We start from the raw sequence: 19,665 nt of genomic DNA, 5'->3' as shown, positions 1-19,665 counted from the left end.
CTTTTTGTTTAACAAAGTGTCATGAGACTATGTGCGTCAGGACCCTTGAGGTTCTGGAGGGACTCAACAGAGGAATTACGGAACTTGCTGAGAGGTATTAAGGTGTGGTTATTAATGGTTATGATGTCATAAGTGTGGCAGTATGTGATGGTATGCAGAGGAATAAATCATCAATCAGAAATATGAGATGCACTACTGTTTTCTTCTCAATTTTTATCCATTTTCCTCCTCGTCCTCCGTAAGTACGTACCCACTGGAAAAAGTGCTGAGGAATAAAGACATATGTTACAGAACTCTGTTTATGGCATGTTCATTTGCATACTCACGGCTGGGGACGTCGCTACAAATATATAATAGGCTCAACTTGCACATAGTTAAAGTTAAGTATTACTTACATGAATCATGGGGTCTGTGTCCTCTTGGTCTGATCATTAAATCTACTAAACTATTCGTGCAGGCTATGCCCTATTACCCATACAAAACCTTAAATGGAGCGCAAACAAATGTTAGCGACTTGAAGTAAATATAGGTCTCACGCTGCAAAACAGTTGACAAAAGTCCAGATTAGGAAGGATCAGACTTATTTAATTGTTAAGATGAGATCTTACCTAATGTACTCTTTATTTTTTCATCTCACCCCATGCACAAAAAGACGGCATTTTATTTGCTTCTCCCGTAATGTTCACATGTACCTGAAAATGCTCTTAGTATAGCAGAAATCCCTTACAACCCCAGGTAACACCCTGCACGTTTTAGGTTTACATGACATTTTGAACAGTGACCCCTCCCCTTTGTTTACGTCACTCGCCAGGTACTTTCCTCCCTTGGTACCCGCCGAAGTATCTTCCGGGAGGGAAGCATTACGTCACCGCGCATGCGTCGACTGCTGAGTGCCAGTGACAGAAGCTGTAGCGCAAGGCTGGTTGCGCTCGGCCCTCCAGCGCGCCGCCGGGAATGATCCGATTGGCTACCTAAGATAAATACTCTGCACGCCCGCCGTGCCCTCCTGCCCCGGCCCACAGCCTCCGGGAGCCATGGAGCGGGAATTCCACGACATCGACTCGGACAACCGCTGGAACCCGGTTTATGGGGTAAATGTGTGCACTGGACTTGCTGAACCTCATCTTCCTCTTCTCCCTCCGTCTTACTTATTCCTCATACCCACTTAGTCTTCCTCGTGCTGGAGGAGAGCTGTTGTGCTCCCGCTGCGTGAACCTACGAGTGAAGGATCCCGGAGTCCAAGTGTCCTACTCCCAGCTCCTTCTCATTCGTAGACCCGCATCATAGTCTGCGCATGCGCGGTCCCTGTGTAGTGCGATAGTTGTAAAAAGTAAATAAAGTGCTTGTGGTGCTCGTGCCTCGACTATTGGGGCCGCAACTGGACCCATCGTCAGGACAGTAGAGTCCACAGATAGCTTTCGGAACAACTATTACCACAGTTCCTCTCATAGGTAGCTCCTACAGCAACTCAAACTTGCTTATTAGGCCCTCGACCTTCATTTTGCTCTCGTTTTCCTATTAATTTCCATAAAATGTCAAACTTTTCCTTTTGACCGTCTAAAATAATAATTTTGTATTCTGTGCTGCAAAGAAAAAAATAATACGCTTGCATTTTAACGAGTATATTAAAGCTTTAAAAAGTTTGCCTCTTGGTAACTGTACAAGTTCACCCTGCTTCTTAACCCAGTAGCTGCCCATTGCACTCGCTGCCTCCCATGATGCCCTCTCCCTGCCTCCCATTCCCTCTCCGTCTCCCTTGTGTACTCACTATCCGATTTATACTCTTCCTGCCTCTTACTCCCCCTCCGGCTCGGTAGTTATTGCGCAAGTACCTTTTTCTGGCATAACAACTGCTGTCAAAAGACCCCCCCCCCCCTACTACTCGCCGGACACGGTTCCCTGTTCTATGATTTAACCAACTGCGGTGCCCCTTCACCTCTTTGCCCGCTGATTGCAACTAGTTGTCAGTTATAATCGCTCCATATCCGTGATTGGTCATTTGAACCATGCATTTCCACCGTACTACCACATTCATATAGTTTCAGTTATAATAGCTCCATATCCGTGATTGGTCATTTGAACCATGCATTTCCACCGTACTACCACATTCATATAGTTTCGCGCTAAACAGTGAGTCTTTCCCCACCGCTACGCATCTACCACAAACCCGTAATCTTCACATTTCCGCATATATGCCAACGCTACCGACTAAAAAGGTTTACCCAACTGTTTAGCCAAACATTTCACTACGGCTTGTTTTTTCTTGTACTTTTCGATGTCTGATTCGTATGTTCACGGCGCACTCCAGCTACCTACAAGTTCTGTGATTGAAAACCCGTCTTACATAGCATGTTTTTCATTTGCATTTGGGCTCGCGTTGAATAACTAATCTTAATTTCATCTCCTGATGATCTGGTCTTTTTTCCATTATATTTATTATTTACCTTTGACAGCTGTGACTGGTCTGGAAACGGAGAATCATTCAGTCGCATTATGTTCGTAACGATGCAACATTTTACTTTTTTTTTTTTTTTATCCAATCGACTCATATAGCGACCCCACTATGAGGATGATGGAGGGGTTGTGAATATCGATGACAGCACCACAGGCTACTTGGGATAATTTCCGTTTTAAGGGAAAATAGGTTCAAAAGAATTGGGGTAATGTTTTATTTATGGCTGTGGTCCCATTCCACTTTCTTTAAACAGAGAGGAGGCTGGCAGTCGCTGACTAAGTGTATGGGTGGTAAATTATGCGACTCGCACATTAAGGAAAGACAAGTTCGGTGTTTAAAAATAAATGGCTTACAGTGAGCACAAAAGTATGGATTCCTTCAGAAAAAAGTGACCGGAATAACTAACATCCGTGTCGACTTAAACAAATTTCCCTAAAATGTATCCATCTAAAAAAACCTTGCTCCCATAGACGACTTTAGGTCACCCTATTTGGAAAACTGCATTTTCTGCCAAAATATTTTTTCCCATTCATGGTAATGGCCCAGCCATATTTGACAGTTGCCTTAATTTTTTTTTTCTCTGCAACGTGACCAGGTCAGTTATTGAAGGCTGAGTGACAGATCATCTTCTGAGTCCAAATCAGTGATCTACTGGTTGAAGATGATGCTGGTTTGCCAGAAGTCTAATACATTTTTTTTTGTCATGTCCAGGTCGTCTAATTTTTTTTCTCCAGCATCTGTGCATATTAACATTTAAATGACATCTGACTCTTTATCGGAAATGATGCGCTGAGTACCTCTGTTTCTGTCTTGGGTAGTTGCATTACCACTCACAGACCGCTGTATTTTCCCCTTTTAAAAAAAATTTAGCCTCAGACAAGTGTCTGAAAAACTTGGTTAGTCTCCCTTAACACGTCCTGGACTTCTTCAAAACACCTAGATTCTGGTGTCATGCAATATCTAGATTCACATTTATATCCAGGGGTACCCTAAGAAAGGTGGTATATACAAGCTTTTCATTTTCCTCCCTGCACACTAATTAGATGGACATTTTTCTTACCGCATTATTTTGATCAACGTTTCCTCATGTATCGACCTGAGCATTAATTAATGTGAATTTAGCTGGTATTGTAACATCATTCTGATCGGCAGTAATTTAGTACAGTTTCCTGTGATATTCATTTTTGTGGTGATAAATCATTCTGTGCAGATGTAGAGAGCTTAAATGCTCTTTTAACTTTCATACCTAATCAAGTCCAGACTTTAGGTTTGAATCTGCGAATAGCACCTTTTTCAGGAAAGCATTAGTATCTTTTTGAGCGACTGCTGTGACGTGACAGTGTTATGTTACAAACCATGCATGTAGCAGTTAAAAAGTGTGTTATTGGTGAGAGCAGGTTTAGACCATGTTAATATCTCCTTTCATATAGTGCATGTATTAATTAGAAAGCTACATTAGTGTGGATTAGCCAAGTTTGGGGCTAGAGGAGAGAAGAAGACACAGTTATGCCATCCTTGAATTTTGGGCTTCTAATTCTAAAATTACAGTTTCTCATTGTGAATGGCCGTGAGCTCAAAGGTAGCCTAGCAACAAGTTTCCTGAAATGGAATCTTGCCAGGGAATTCAGTGTTAAGCCAGTTGCATGAGTAGCATAATTTAGGTAATAACAACATGCATTATTTACGGCACACAAAATGGCAGAGATATAATATGTAGCACTTTATAAATCTAATTACTTGTGTGGTAAAGCCAGGGCTTGTCAAAATATTAGTGCCTCGTCTATTTGCCCACAAATTAACTCACTATAATCTAAAATACATTGCTAATGGCAAATGGTTTAGCATTTGACGGTTCCCCCACATTAACTGTGTAAACATGGCTTTCTTCTTAAGTGAGTTTACATTTGTAATGCAATGGGAAATCGGAAAACTGCAGCCATATATTGTACTATTAATAGCAGGTATGTGTAAGCAGTGTTTTTTAACCACCCTATATGCATTGTATTACTGTACACTGGACTAATCAGGTTTAAATATATCTTCGCTTTTGGACATTATGACATTGTTGATAACCATTGTTGCTGCTTCGCGGTTAACCTTTTTTGTCATATTTTAATATTTCTGAGAAACTAGACAGGAGGATACCACAAGTCTCTTGTAGTAATACATCTACGTGACAGAAGTAAAGGCATGCCCATGTGCTCATTGCATTTTTTTTTTTTTTAAATCACTCGATGTATAGTTGTAGGAACGTGCAGGATGAACTAAAAGTGATCACTCTCAACAATATAAATAGCAATATAAATTGTAAAACGGATACACATTTTTGTGCTTCCCTCATTTGAGGTGATGTATGTTTCCATGGGCCATGGAAAAAAAAAGAGGTTTGAATTAACTTTTCACTTATTGTGCAGGATGGAGAAGAATGCAATTAATTGTTCCGTTCTAATCTCTGCTGCCAGTTCAAATTCCTCTACCCACACATTTTCTTACTGACGTAAATACCTGACACCTAAACGTTCCCTCAAATGATAGAGATGCATCCAGCTATACAATTTATTATTGTCGATGGCTGTTTAGGTTGAAGCCCATCATCTTGGGCACATTTAGAAATCTTCCTCGGGAATACATTCTGCCCATTGCTTACCATTTGGCTCTGTAACTCACATTTGCTTTATTTTTCTTTGCTGGCTTTATTTGTTTTAGGCTGTCCAGCATGAGTTGGCTTTCTCTTGCCCAAACCCTACTTACTGTATTCTTCCACCGTTACTGAATTCTTGTAATCATGCCTTTAAATCTTTTTCTTATCTTGTTACATTTGCTGTGCATTTAAAGACAGAGGTCAAATGTTAGGCTCTGTCTTCCAAGGAGCTTGGTATTTACTTTTCTTTCTCTTACTTCAAAGTGAGAGGATTTATTTGACAATCCTGCTGGGTACCCATGTGAGACAGAAAGGCTGTAGGATGTTATGTTTTTCTAGCTGGCAACTCTGGGTGAGCTGTATGATGTTGTTTGGGTTTTCTAGAACAAAACAAAATTTAAATGTTTGTAAATGCACTTTGCAGGTAATTCAGAATATGCAAAGCACAAATGAAGAACATTTTTTGGGGAGTTTTGAAGTGTGGTGGAAACCCATATTTTAATACGACCAAAACAAATCAATATACTAGGAGATGACATGTCCCCACGTTATCGTTTGTGCGCTGTATACTTTTATCAGTAAAACTGTTTATTTCTGTGCAAATGTAATGGTCATTTCAATTGAAGGTGTGTTTTCTGTAATGGCAGTGTGCTATCACCCTATGTATACTCCACTTTACTCCATTCTACACCACAACACTGTACTCAACCTGCACCACTCCACACTGACACATCACACTGCATCACTGTACTTTACTCTGCACAACTCCACCCTATGACACTTCATTCAACACCACACTGCACTACTCTACCCCACACTAATCTATTAAGCACTGATGTACTCTTCGCTGCTGCACCATAAGGCAATCCACTGCACTGTACAACACTCTACTCTATGCCACTGCACTCTACATCACTTCACTCTACTCTGAAACAATCTACTCTGCGCCACTCTACTTTACACCACTGCAATCTACCCTGCGACACTCTATGCCAATGCACTCTACACCACTTTACTCAAAACAAATACTCTACGCCAATCTACTGTGCACTGTACCCGACTGTACTCTAGTCTGCAACACTCTGTCATTCTACACCATTGCACTATGCAACACTCTACTTTGCAACACTGCACTCTGCCGTTATACTCTGCACACCTCTATTCTTCGCCACTGCACTCTACGCCACTCTTCACCAATCCACCCTACACCAATCCCTCTCTATGCCACTATATTCTACACGACTGTACACTACGCCACTGCACTGTACTCCAATCTACTCTACGCCACTGTAATCTACTATTCACCACTGCACACAATCCTACTTCACCCTGCCCCTCTCTAGTCAGCACCACTCTACTCTGTGCCATTGTACTCTAAACCACTCTACTACGCACCACTGGACTCTTCGCTACTGCTCCCCTCTACGCCAATGGATTCTGATGCACTACTCTGCAAAACTGCACTTTGTGCCACTCTACTCTATGCCACTGCACTCTACTCTGCACCACTCACCCCTATGCCACTCTGCTGCACTCCATACTGATGCACTCTATGCCCTTACACTGTATGCCACTCTACCTCACTCAACTCTGTGCCACTCTATTCTGCACGTCTGAACTCCACGCTATGGCACTCTATACCACTCTACTCCACGCCACTGCACTTTATGCTACTCTACACCTTTGCACTTCACCCTGCAATACTCCACTCAACCATGCACCACTCCAGTCTACCCCACTTCACTCTACTCTGAAATAGTCATCTGTACGCCACTATATTCTACGCCACTGCAATCTACTCTGCACTACCCTACTCTACGTCGCAGCACTCTATTCCATTGGAGACTACACCACTTTACTCAAAGCCAATGCACTCTACGCCAATCTACTCGGCTCCAATGTACTTTACGCCACTTCATTATTGTCCACTCTGCTGTGACACTCCACGATACTTCACTCTATGATGCTCTACTTCATTAAACACTACTCTACTACACTCTGCACAAGTCCCTCTACGCCACTCCATGCCGCTATACTTGACTCTGTTCTACGTCACACTACTCCACTCCACCCTATTCCGTTCTGCATCACTCTACATCACTCCACTCTTTACAGCACTCTATGCCACTCCCCTCTTTTCTACTCCACTCTACAACACTGTAATTCATTTTGACACTCTACTCCACTCTACGCCCTTCCAATCTGACACTTTACACCCTCCACAACACTCTACACCACTCTACCCTATGCCACTCCCCTCTGCACCGCTCAACTCCACTCTTCACCACTCCACGCCACTTTATGTCACTCCGCTCTACGCCACTTCACTCTACGACACTACACTGTCTTTCACCCACTAACTTTTAGCCATCCTGAACAGAAGCCGCTTTGGTGTACTACATGGCTAAAACATATTGCCAACCAATATACAAAGAAAGAGAGTCAGATTATTTCTTTTTAATTGTTATTCCCATCCTCCTCCTCAGGACCAGCGGGTGTGACCTGATTTTTGCAGCTGTTATGCCAGTACGATTAACTTTACCACAGCTTAGTCGCCTCTTTGTTTTAGAGCTTATTTTGGCTGTTGCTTAGGGGTTTTCTCTGAAGTCATCCCATGGGCTAGATTGTTGAAATGCGAGGATAGAAATTCTTATCTCTTTAGTAGTTTGCTTTTGTTCCAACTTCGCATCCATGTTGCTGTTCTTGCATGAGTTCACTCTCTTAGGTAAAAAAAGAGTGAATGGCAAGGAGGAAAAATATATCTATATCTACATAAACATGGGGAACTTCGTATTAACCTATTAGCAGTACATAGTCCTGTCATTAGTTCGTTTCTTATTCCAAACAACAAATCACATACCACAGACACATTTTTTAACGAAATTTTAGTTATCGTTGTATTGATTTTCTTTAATCATAGTTATTTGGATTGTCTTTTTGAACATACGAACATGTAAACAAGCAATATATATATATATATATATCACAAAACAACACAATTTATAAGTTCCTTCTACCCACTTAATAGAAAATTGAACAGTGTTTGCATATCAAATAAAGACAATACACTGTGAGGTCGTCTTATATGTGCACACAAGGTTATCCCCTCTCTAAAGACCTTAGTTCAAAATGTGCATTCAGTCGTAGAAAGTTTTGTCAATTACAGTTGGACTCCTCTTGTCAAAAACTGTCGACGTGGACGCTTTTCGGCCTTCATTTACATCTTGGCCTCCTCAGGACAAGGGTGAGGAAACACACTTGATGTACAAAGTTCAGATGCCCGGCAATTAGAACCAAGTTTAACCCGTAAATAATGTACAGGATGTATCACTTCACTGCTTGCTTTAAATCCCAAAATGACTGGTAGGCTAATTCCTTTCTAAGTATCCACCGGAGGGCATACATGGCGTTCCCACTCTTTCTGTCTCCACATGCGTGTAGTCACCAGGGGTTCCTTGAACGAGTGCTATCTTAGGCGGGCGGCAGGTAGGTAGAAGGCAGGCAAAACCAGTTCTCTGTAGCAGAAGAGTGTAGAGCACAGCCACACCCACACGGAGTCCCAGTCAGGACAGGGTTTGAAGGCAGCGCAGTGTTAAACTTCAAATGGTTGTTCGTCATCCAGTTCTCAATATTGAAGAGGTAGTCAGACAACTTTTCTTCCACATCACCACAGCTGACAGCCCAACAGTTCGTAAGACCCCGGGTTCGGGGTCGGTTCTCCGGCTCTCCTTCTGGCTCGTTTTCCCTGCCGCACCGCAGCTGAAGCAGCCCCCAGGACTGGGACCAGGCACAAGCTTGCGGTTCCTTTCACTTGCGACTCCTGTGGCTGATACCGAGACTGCTTCACTGTAGCTGCCAGCCCGCGGGACCGGGACTGGCTTGCGGCACCTGCTGCCACAATTGACAGCCCCCTGAGAGGGCTCCTCTCACTCGTTGCTCCTGCCTCGCAGCTGACAGCCCCCGGGGGTAGGGACTGCCTCACAGCAGCAGTCAGCCGCCAGCCAGCAGCCCCCAGGACCGGGATCACTTTTTCTTTACTTGCGTGTAGTATTTTACCCAGGTATAGGAGGTTAATTTGGGTAAACCCCTACATATTTTTTAATATAAATGAGTTCACTCTCTTGGCCAACATAACCAAACTTATTTATATAGTTATAGTCTTCTTGAAGAGGTGATTGACATTAGATCAGTTGTATGATGCTCAGTTCCTTCGGATTTATGGTTTGAGCGTTGAAAATTTAGTTTTATTACAATTACCTATGTGCTGCTTTTTATCAGAAACCATTCTTCATGGATCACTTTGAATGCTGTATGGATTAGACAATATGTAGTAAAGTGATAAGTTTTAATTCTTAAGACATGCATTTTAATTAGAGTAATGCAATGCAAAATGCTGATGGAAATCAAAGATGTTTCAGAAATTGTATTGCAAAAATACAAAACCGGGAGTGGAGGGTCCAAGCGAAGTTTTTTAAGACCAGGGCGGATAGTTTCCCCAGTACCACTATTATATAACACCTAGTTATCCGTGGGTCTAACAGGCTTCACCAAACCTTAAAGAACTAGAACACGAGCTAATAAACTCTCCATCATGCATTGAGGAAATCCTTAAATAAGGACGGAATCCCATCACCCACCGAGGTGGCATGCTTAATCATCTGGTATTTCTCCTTTTGGCACTGTGAGGGAGGAGCTCGGGGATTTTTTGAGATACTACTCTTGCATAGGATCTGCTAAAATCCAGAAGATGTAAAGCACTAGAAGATTTGAGTGATGGGGCGCAGTGCAGAAAGGTGTTGTAAAAACTAACTACCAAGAGGAAAAAGGCTTTATTCGTTAACTCTTGGTGTCAGTAAACTGCATCTGTCCAGTAAACAGGTCTACATGTTTCAGCCATATTGACCTGAAAAGTGCCTTGGCCTTCCTCAGGACCTTGATCTTCTATGCTATTGCGTAGTTGAGTGGAAAAAATGGAAAAAAATAGGTGTAACTTGAAAAGTATGATTTGAAATAGATACAACCTACAGCACCACTAGTCTCACTCTTGGAGGGATACGATGTACTGGTGGTACCTGTAGGGAAAAAAACCCAGAAAGAGAAATCAAATGCTTGTGTCCAGTAAGCTTAAAACTGGTGAGTCACTTACTCATTCTCTTAAATGTACCTTCATGTGTCTAGTGAAAATTCAAAAGTTTTTAAAGTAAACTTACCCATGGTTTACGAGTAAGAAGCCTCCCCTCACCTGCCAACAGCTCAGGACAGGAGGCACCGCTCTAAAAAGAAGCGTTGGCAGGGATCAGACCAAGATATACAATCTAGTCTACCTGCAATTAGGGTGAAATTATAACAACAACTTGTTCACATTGCAAACCTTAGCCAGAGGCAATGTGGGAAAACTTAGAAAGTAACTGGTGACAAAATGATTAAAATATATATGCATTCCAAACAAGTAGGTGCTGCTACCTGTAGTTCCTACACATGTAACCAACCTCCCCGCAGCATAATGCTGTTCCTAGGTGATATACATGTGTCTTAAGGTGTTTGGCAAAACATTTATTATTGCTCTAAGCACATCATCTCTTTTACAAAGTTGGTATGAAAATTTATCTCTTGCATTGTGGACTCGCACGAAGATGGAAGATTGTATAATGCCAAGCTATGACTTTTAAGTACAACAACGTCTCTAGCGTAACTGTTCGTATGCCAAACACTCTTAATCGCACCATGCCTCTGTTATGAAGACTACAAAGCTTATGCCTTACATCAAGTTATCGTCCATGATGACGCATACGTACTCTGCGGGAATGATGAATACACTAAAATCCTGCGGCCGTGCGTCCCGCTTGCTTAGATTCTAACTCGTGGAAGTGAGCCTAACAACGTTAAAAGTTTAAGGTTTGCCTTGTAATCTGCACAATTCTATATTTAGAGAATCCGCAAAATCAGCAGTGTTTATTTAGTATTTGAAGGTCTCAAAAACAAAAGCCGTTTTCAGAAGGAAAACCAGCAATGGCTAATCCACTAAGGATCTCTCTCTCTCTTACGAGGACCCATGGGTCCAAAGACTAGCGTTGTAAATCGACAAAGACCCGCATGGCATGCAAACTGGATACGCTATATTCATGCTGCAGTATGACACGCTTGAAGGTGAAAGCGAGCCTAGCGAAGTTGTAAACTCTCCTTGTAACGTGCTTGATTTTATAAATTACAAATCCCGTGTGCCGAGACCTAGAAACCAGCAGTATTTGTTAAGTATTATAAGGTCTCAAAAATTAAGCCATTTTCTGATGGAAAACAAGCAGTGGACATTTCACTGGAAATCTAACTTTTACGAGGACATCGTGCATTAAAAAATAGGGCCCTCGCATGGCATTGCAAACCATTCAGTGTGCTTACATATCCGTCGGTACCCCGGGCTTCCAGAAGCTGCAACCGGATAAAAAACCGACAGTAGGCAGTAGTGCTCTTTCTATGTACGTAGTCTCGTAACCGCCCTGCACTGGTATTTCCAACTAACCTATGTGTATGGCCCATCACGATGACGTATGTGCAAAAAACTACCAGCAGGCTCTAGGGCTCAGAGTTGTAGTTTAACATTACAAACTAAATGCACATCGAGTCGTTGTTTCAAAGTTGACTAGAGACAAAACGAAAATGCATAAATAAATGTGGCAGCATATAGCACTCGATTTTTAGGTCTTGCCTGGCGTAGACTGCGCAGATATGCGCAGTCTCGCTGGCGCGATTTAATGAGTTAGAGGAGATTTCTCTACTGGGCTTTAAGCCCCACCCCTCTTTTCCATTGGCTGGCATCACCGTTTATGCTAAACGATGGCCAGCCATTGGAAAAGAGCGTCTAGTGACGTACACTTTTCTCTTTTAAAGTCGTCCCAGTTGGACTGGCTCGGTTCCTTTACGTTTGTGGTAAAAGCTTTTCTTATCTTTATGGGGCCATGTGTTTCAAACATATGGCCCCATAAAGACAAGAACGCTTTCTTAAAGGACGAAAGTGAAAGCGGACTGGGGAGCAGTGGGGGCTCTGCAGGCACCTGTGCGGGAGGGAGGGCGGGTCATCGGAGGGACGGATCACTTGTTGGTCTACCTGCTAGTTTCCCCTCTGCACAAAATGTTTCCTTCCAGCCGTGATTTTTTTCTTTTTCTTTAACATACGTATGCTACCTTTTTAAGTTGTTGCTTGTTTGTCACCTTCCCCTCACGCCAGTCTCCTCTTCCATTTGTACTGTTGATGGCTTGGCCTAGCTGGGAAACCGGAGAAGGTGGGCTTGAGCGACTTCTTATCTCCTGCTCTGCACCCCGTCTCCCGCGGCCCACTTCTGTCAATCCGGCGCCTTTGGAAGTCGGTTCTGCCCCGTGCAGACGACACCTCTATTTAGCGCCCCCCACCCCTCTCCTCCACTGTACGCCCTTCAGCTCCAGGGGAAGGCAGGGGCGGCAGGAGGCAGGCAGGAGCCGGGGAGGGCCTGAGCCCCGCAGGCCGGACGCGCTGTTTCATTTTCCACATTCATAACCCCTGCTGTACGCGCCATGTCGCCCTGAGGAAATTGACAAGATGAATGCTTGGGCATGCTGGCGGTGCGCCGGGTTAACTCTCTGGATTTAGTTTATATCATCTTACGAAAGCATTTGTGCGCTCTGTGAACGCCCCCTGTTTGTGTACAGATTTGCCAATGAAGCAGTAAGTGGTTTCATGTGCTCTGGTCCTCATTAAACGTACACATCCTGCGTGTATGTTGTGTGGCGTGTCTCGCGCTAACGTGGGCTGCAGGAAGAAGTCCCGACAGCTGGGCGAGGTACCAGGAATGAGCCGTTGCCTGCAGGTGCTGAAAGTATTACACAGCGCAGCTCCATCATCAGAAGCAGGGGCACACGGCCCTATCTTGCCACCCTGGGCAGAGGGCGGCAAGGGTCAGATTGGGATCACTCCCCAAAATAGTGGCCCACATCCTGGGATCATCCCTTTCATCGATTGCCATTTGGTTAGTCTCACTGGAATAATTTTTAGGGAAATGTTTGTTATATTAAGAGTTTTAAAGCTTGTAGGACCAGTAACTGTTGGTGAAAGCTAGAAGCACTGCTGTCTGGCCGGGCTGGCGAGGTGAAGTAAAATGACCCAAGAGCCTCAACACCTGATCTGCCCTGGGTTGCCACCTGGCTGTTTTTTTTTTTTTTTTTTTTTAGCAGCTTAACCAGTATTTTAATGTCCTGGCTCGAACGAAATTTTTACTAAAGCTACTGTAAGGATCGGTGATTGATAGTTAAACATGCAAAGGTAGAAAAGCCATGTTAAAAATGAATACAGATGTTTTTATATAAAGAGTCCTTGTTAATGATCCTGCTCGGGTCTTTGCAGAATGTGGCTGGATATTTTGTGTTTGTACAGTGTTATTTAGCGTGAACCTGGCCCAAAGGCATTTCAGCAATTTACATGTGCACCAGTTAAATTGCACAAGATCAAATTCATTTTTAATTTTAGGCCTTGGGAGATTTAGGGACTTGCTCAGAATCACAGGATGCTTAACCAACGTAGGGACTCGCACATAGTTTACAAATTACATCCTCTCTATTTTTCTTTTCGGGGAAGGTTGCCTCACAGCGAGGCCTATACAAAGGCACACCCCCTCCAACAAGATTTAAAAGACACTGGGGCTGAGGTGAAAACACTTGTCCCCCAGCGAGGCCCCTGCATACTCCCTTCTCTCCCGCCCACCATGACCTGAATGTGGTGGCCTGGCGGGAATGTGTCAGGAAAACACTGCTGCTGGGCCCAGTCAGACACATGGGGGGGGGGGCCTAGAGTAAGAAAGGCCCATGGGCCACAAAAACACCTGGCCCCCGCCTGCCCCTGGTGCGGAAAGGGTGTGGCTGAGGTGAAGATAGCCCAACGGCCACATCACCTGCCCCCCAGTAGGCTGCTGTACTTTCCCCTTCTTCTGCGCCAGGTCGACAGCATGGTAGGGGAGTGGGACACTGCTTCTGGGGAACTGGATCATCGCCACGGGGGCCAAGCTGAAGTCTGCCAGTGCCCGTACAATACTGCCTAGCACCTCTGTAAGCCCCTGCCCTCCAAGAGTCTGCCTCTCCATGATGCTCGCCCCACATTTCAGAGGCCTGGCAGGGCCTTGAAGCCAGTAAGGCTTTCTGGGCTGGTTGACTGAGGCTCTAAAGAAACGACCCACTGGTGACCCTGAGGCATCCGCCCAATACCCGACTGCCCGCATTCCTAATCTGAGGGTGGCCACCTTTCTGCATGTCAACACATGCTTTGTTCCCAATTCACATTTTTAGGTCTCGCTGAGTCAGCGCGCATGCGTTGCTCGGAGAGACTTGAGTAAGGGCTTTAAAAAATGCTACCGCCGGTTACAGCTTGCAGTGCATGTGCGCTGGCGCGCGCTTCAGCAGAGGCACCATATGGCGTGATTACTGCTCCGTGCGCACCACTCGCGCACATGCACTGCAAGCTGTGGCCGGCGATAGCATTTTTAGCTTGCTAATCGTGGCACCGGTGCTTTACTTTTAACATTAAAAGTAAAGCGCCGGTGCCGCAATTATAGCAAAAGTAAAGAAATAGAAACAAACATCTATTTCTTTATTTTTGCTATAATCGCGGCACCCGCGCTTTACTTTTAATGTTAAAAGTAAAGCACTGGTGCCGCGATTAGAAAGAAACAAGCATTGGCATAGCCAATAGGTCTCGCTTTTGGGACCTTATAAGTGTTTAGCCATGCAACAGTTGCATAACTAAATACTTAGAAGGTCCCAAAAGCGAGACCTATTGGCTATGCCAATGCTTGTTATAAAAGCGAGCCTAAAACAGGAATTTCATGGTGCTCGATTATATGTTAGAGTGCTCGAGAACGAGCAGTTTTTTTTTTTTTTTTTTTACATAAAAACAACTGTGGCTGAATTGCTGGAAATGACCGATGTAAAATTGTGATGTGCCGAAATTAACATATGCGGCCTCTAAAAGACCCTAACAACCAGACAAACATCTGTGGGGAGAAGGTCTAAAATCGTTTCTGTTAAACAGTGCCTTATCATTATGGTTTTAAGTGGAAGTCCTGATGTAATGCAAAATCACGTGCAACTCTAGATGTTGTATAATTACACATTCTGAAACACTATGGAATGTGTTAAATATGTAGAAATTACATGGGGATTCATATATAGAGCTATGTTAGTCGCATATGCCATGTGTGACCTTGGTCTGATTGTTGAATTACGTAGGCAATCTAGGTAGTGTAACTATCTATCTATAATAATGCTCTTGCGTAACGTGAGAGTAATATTGTTCATGAAATATGTGATAATATGTATACCAAACCGGTAGAGTGCGTTTCGAGCGACTCAGGCTCTATCATCATCAGTTAGAAATAGGATTCAAGGTCAGTCTACAGCAGGGTCCACGGTATATCATCATTGAGACCCTTGCTGTCTCTCTCTAATTTAATGACCCATCTCTGTTCTTTACGAAATATAAATTTGGCTACATCTGTAATGTGGGCAGGAATGAAAGGTTGCTCAAGGACCGTCCAACTAAGTTCATCTGCTTTGTGCTTTAAAGCAAGAAAATGGTTATTTAACTTCGTGGTTTGTTTGTTGCACCTAATAGTGCTCTTGCGTTCAAGGATCCTTAGCTTAACCTTGCAGATAGTCATGCCCACATAGCGAAGCTTACATGGACATGTGACTAAATAGATCAATGTGTCACTGTTACAGTTTGTATGTTTGACCTGTGACCATGGCCTATCGGTGCGTAGATCAACCGTTTTCGTGTGTTTGGTCTGCGGACACGCAGCACACGACCCACACGGGAAGTGGCCTTTTACTGCTGGTAGGTTCTACAAAGTTTCTTGTGTAGCAGATGCCTGAGTTTTGGGCCGTGTATGGACAAGACTGTCTCAATTTGAACTTCTCTTGAAAGCAAAGAGTGGTGGAGGTATTACTTGATTGCCAATATTCAAGATCTGCCATTTTTTTCGCACACTTTTCTGAATGCCACTTGATAGTGTGCTGAATGTATTCACGTATGCTAATCTCGACATTGTTGGTTTCGGCGTTGGAATTTCAAGAAGTGCTTCTCAGTTGTTATTGGACGCATGCTTGAAGGAACGTCACATGAGATTCTTCGGATATTTTCTGTTCGTTCGTTGTAAGGGAAGTGTTTTAGCATGCTCTTCAAGTTTTTCTTTTGTAGAACAGTTCCGTCGAACACGCAGGAATTGCCCATATGGCAAGTTATCGCGAAGCGATTTGGGATGATAACTGTTCTACAATAACAGAGAATTTCTTGCCATGGACTTCCTATAAAGTTCACTTTCTAGACCTGTCGGTGTAGGAAAAATCAGTGGATCCAAGAAACGCAGGCTTTCTTTGCTGAATTCTACTGTGAACCGAAGATGAGCGTTCCTGGAATTGAGCCATGTCTGAAAGGTATAGATGGTGTCTGGTTTGCCCCTCCATGCTACAAAAACATCATCTACATATCTTTTCCATATCAAGATCTGATGATGGAATGGATTTTCAGTGGTCAGTAAATGCTCCTGCTCTAACAGATGGACATAAAGGTTCGCTAGACTGGGCGCAAAAACGCTGCCCATCGAGGTACCTGATGTCTGGAGGTAGATGAGGTCTTCAAACGTAAAAAAGTTTTCCTTTGTTGCCAACCTGGCGCATTCCATGATGAAATTGACAGATGATATAGAGTCGAAGTCTCTATTGTCCAATAGCAGCCTAATTGCATCCAGAGTTTCATCTTGAGGGATGCATGTATAAAGAGACTCTATGTCAAAAGAAACTAAATAGTCTGTGGTGACGTTGAACTCTATCCCTGGTATTTGGTCTCAAGAGGTCTTTAGTGTCTTTAAAATACGTAGGCATTTTGCTGACCATAGGTCATAAGAAATGGTCCACGAAAGTGGACAGGGATTCTAAAATAGAACCTATGCCTGAAATTATAGGGCGTCCTGGTGGTGGTCTCTGGGTTTTATGTGTTTTAGGCAATACATAAAATTGTGGATTACGGGATGCATAGTGATCAAGTAGCTTGCCTCATGAACTGAAATCCATCCTTCGTTCTTGGCTTCCTCTACGAGGTCAGAAATCTCTCGTGCAATACCCTGTGTTGGATCAGATCTCAAAGAAAGATAGAAACGTCTATCGCCGAGTTAGCGTGAACATTCGGTGTGGTATGTAGATGTATCCATGATGACTATGGCGCCACCCTTATCCGCCAGCTTAATGGTAATACAGGTATCCTTCACCAAAGTTTGTAACTCTTTTTCCTCATTCGAAGGCAAGTTGTGAAAAGGCTGTTGGTTGGAGGTGCACAATGCGGATACTTCATCAGTCACTGATTTGATCTGGAACTAAGTGGGTAGAAGGATTAAAAGTAGAACAGATTTTTAAACCTGTATTGGTTGGTCCCGTTTCTATGCTGATAGTATCCTTATCTTTGAAAAAGAATTGTAACCAAATTTTTCTAAGGAAATGTACTAGCTCACATTGTATCTGAAAGGGATCCCCTCCATAGGTAGGAACAAATCAGAGTCCTCTGTTCAACGCTGCTTGTGCGTCTGGTGTTAAAATGCGTTCACTAAGGTTAACCACTAGATTGGATCTGTGCTCGTCCCTGGTTGTGGTGTCGCCTTCTTACAGAAATTGTATTCCCACTCCCTTCTCATAGATTTCTTTTATTTGGATTTCCGAGTGTGTTGAAACCTGTATCTTTGTATAACTTGCTTGTGGTTAAGTGGGAAGCCTGAAAAGAGAGTACATATTTGACAGGTGATGCAGCACAAACTACAAACTGCATTATAGTATTTGAGAGACCAGTTCCATTGAAGGTCTGTCTCACAGTTAGTTTTGTTGGCGTGAGTCCAAGTGTGAAAAACAAAGCTCTCAACAGGGGTAAATACACTAGAAGGAAGATCATTTTTGGTTTGTTGTGTTAGTTGTGACAGGCTTGGGATTCGGGAACTGGTCCGAAGCGATGAGCTATAAATTTAAATTGCATTTTTATACAGACTTTCATAAAGAAGGCAGTTGCATGAAATCTAGTATTGTCAAAACCGTGCCCACTAACTATTAGGCAGTGTTGGTAAAAGCACTAGCAGGTCTCTACATTATTTCCTCTCTCTTGGTCCTCTCCTTGTGGTGGGGATGGCATGGTGGGAAGAACCCCATCCCTTCTCCCCTCTGGGGAGGACTTCTTTCAGCATTTCATTTGCAGTAACTGCCACTTCCGGGGTGCTCCCCAATGAATGACCACACTAACTTCACACCAGGTTTAGAAATTCGAACTTTAAATTGATAAGGGCAAGATAGGCTTTAAGGCAAATTCACCTTTGTGTACATTGTTTTCCTATGGACTTTTAAAAAGCTACAGGCATTATTTTCAAGCGAAACAGTCAGATTGTAAAATATTCAACTGAAGCATTTTATTGTCCAGAAAGAGAGTAACATAGGTATAGACATAATTCAAGTAAGAAAGACAGTTTTCTCTTGTGTAATGCTACACCCACCACGGCCACCTGACTGGTGGTTTCAATGTTAGATGAGTGTTTCCACTTTAACACAAGGCAGTCTCCTTAATATAGGTGGTAGGAATGCCCTGATGGTTATAGAGTGTTACAACGGCCCCCACAACGCTAAGGATGCCTGGCCTTCACCTTGGGGGTGCCCAGGAGTGGATGCCTCACAGGGAAAAGCCAGGATGGGTTCCACAGCGGTATTCGTACAAGCGCCGAGAGACCTCCGGGTAGTCGTGAGCTATACAAGTATCTATACATTTACATTTACATTTACTGTGGTTGGTGATTGCTGTAAATGACATTATTTATTACAGCCTTGCAGAAACTACTTTGCCAAATTACCTGGGGAATAATGACTCTGTGGTACATGGATTACTGTCAGCTATCATTTCAGAACATATTAAATGGTGTTTAGCACCAAAAAGAAGTTGTGAGCTGCCCTTAAAATGGATGATGTCTCTGTCTTCATCAATGTAATGCATTTGATAGATGTGCTTACTGAATATGTAGCTAATGATGAAGTGTTCTGTTCAGCAGAGCACTGTCCTTCAAATTGTAATCTTATTTCTTTTTGTTATTGGTAGAAATTGGGCTTCTGGTTGACTGGGGTAAAAGCCCAGGTCAAGCAATAACCACAATCCTAGTCCGGGTAAGAGGCAGGCACCTCTAAATTAACCTGTGGTCACCTTCTGTTAGCTAGGAACATTGCAGTCAGGTTTAACTTTAGAGGCTGTGTATAAAGTATTTGTGCCATACTTGAAATAGTAAGACAGTGAAAACCTCACACAAAATGCTTCCACATCAGGTAAGACAAATAGAGTTTAATTTAATAACAATACCAAAACAACAAAAATCCAATAAGTAGAACGAGAGTGTGACTTTTAAAGTTTATAGTGAAAAATGGTGCCAAGAAGCAAAAAGCTCTATTGGGAACATCTGGTTGCGCTCGGCAAAAATGTTCAGGCAGACCGCAAGGGAGTGCAGGCTGGCTACACGGACCCACTTTGTCCCGCTGAACA

The 19,665-nt window shown here is 43.3% G+C and overlaps 1 protein-coding gene across 2 annotated transcripts in view; it reads left to right on the top strand.

Moving 5' to 3' along the window:
* The first annotated feature begins 853 nt into the window (after positions 1–853).
* PTPN2 (protein tyrosine phosphatase non-receptor type 2) overlaps positions 854–19,665 on the top strand; it is a 520,264-nt gene continuing 501,452 nt past the window's right edge. The window contains exon 1 of one of the 2 annotated variants that reach the window (XM_085605857.1): positions 854–1,091. In XM_085605857.1, coding sequence (XP_085461983.1) covers positions 1,035–1,091 — 57 coding nt within the window. In that variant the 5' untranslated portion in view covers positions 854–1,034. The remainder of the gene's footprint in view (positions 1,092–19,665) is intronic. The other variant, XM_085605856.1, reaches the window with a different exon arrangement.

The sequence above is a fragment of the Triturus cristatus genome, chromosome 5_1 (assembly GCF_964204655.1).
Source record: "Triturus cristatus chromosome 5_1, aTriCri1.1, whole genome shotgun sequence".
In the NCBI taxonomy this organism is placed as follows: Eukaryota; Metazoa; Chordata; class Amphibia; order Caudata; family Salamandridae; genus Triturus; species Triturus cristatus.
This window is presented reverse-complemented; position numbering and strand designations above follow the sequence as displayed.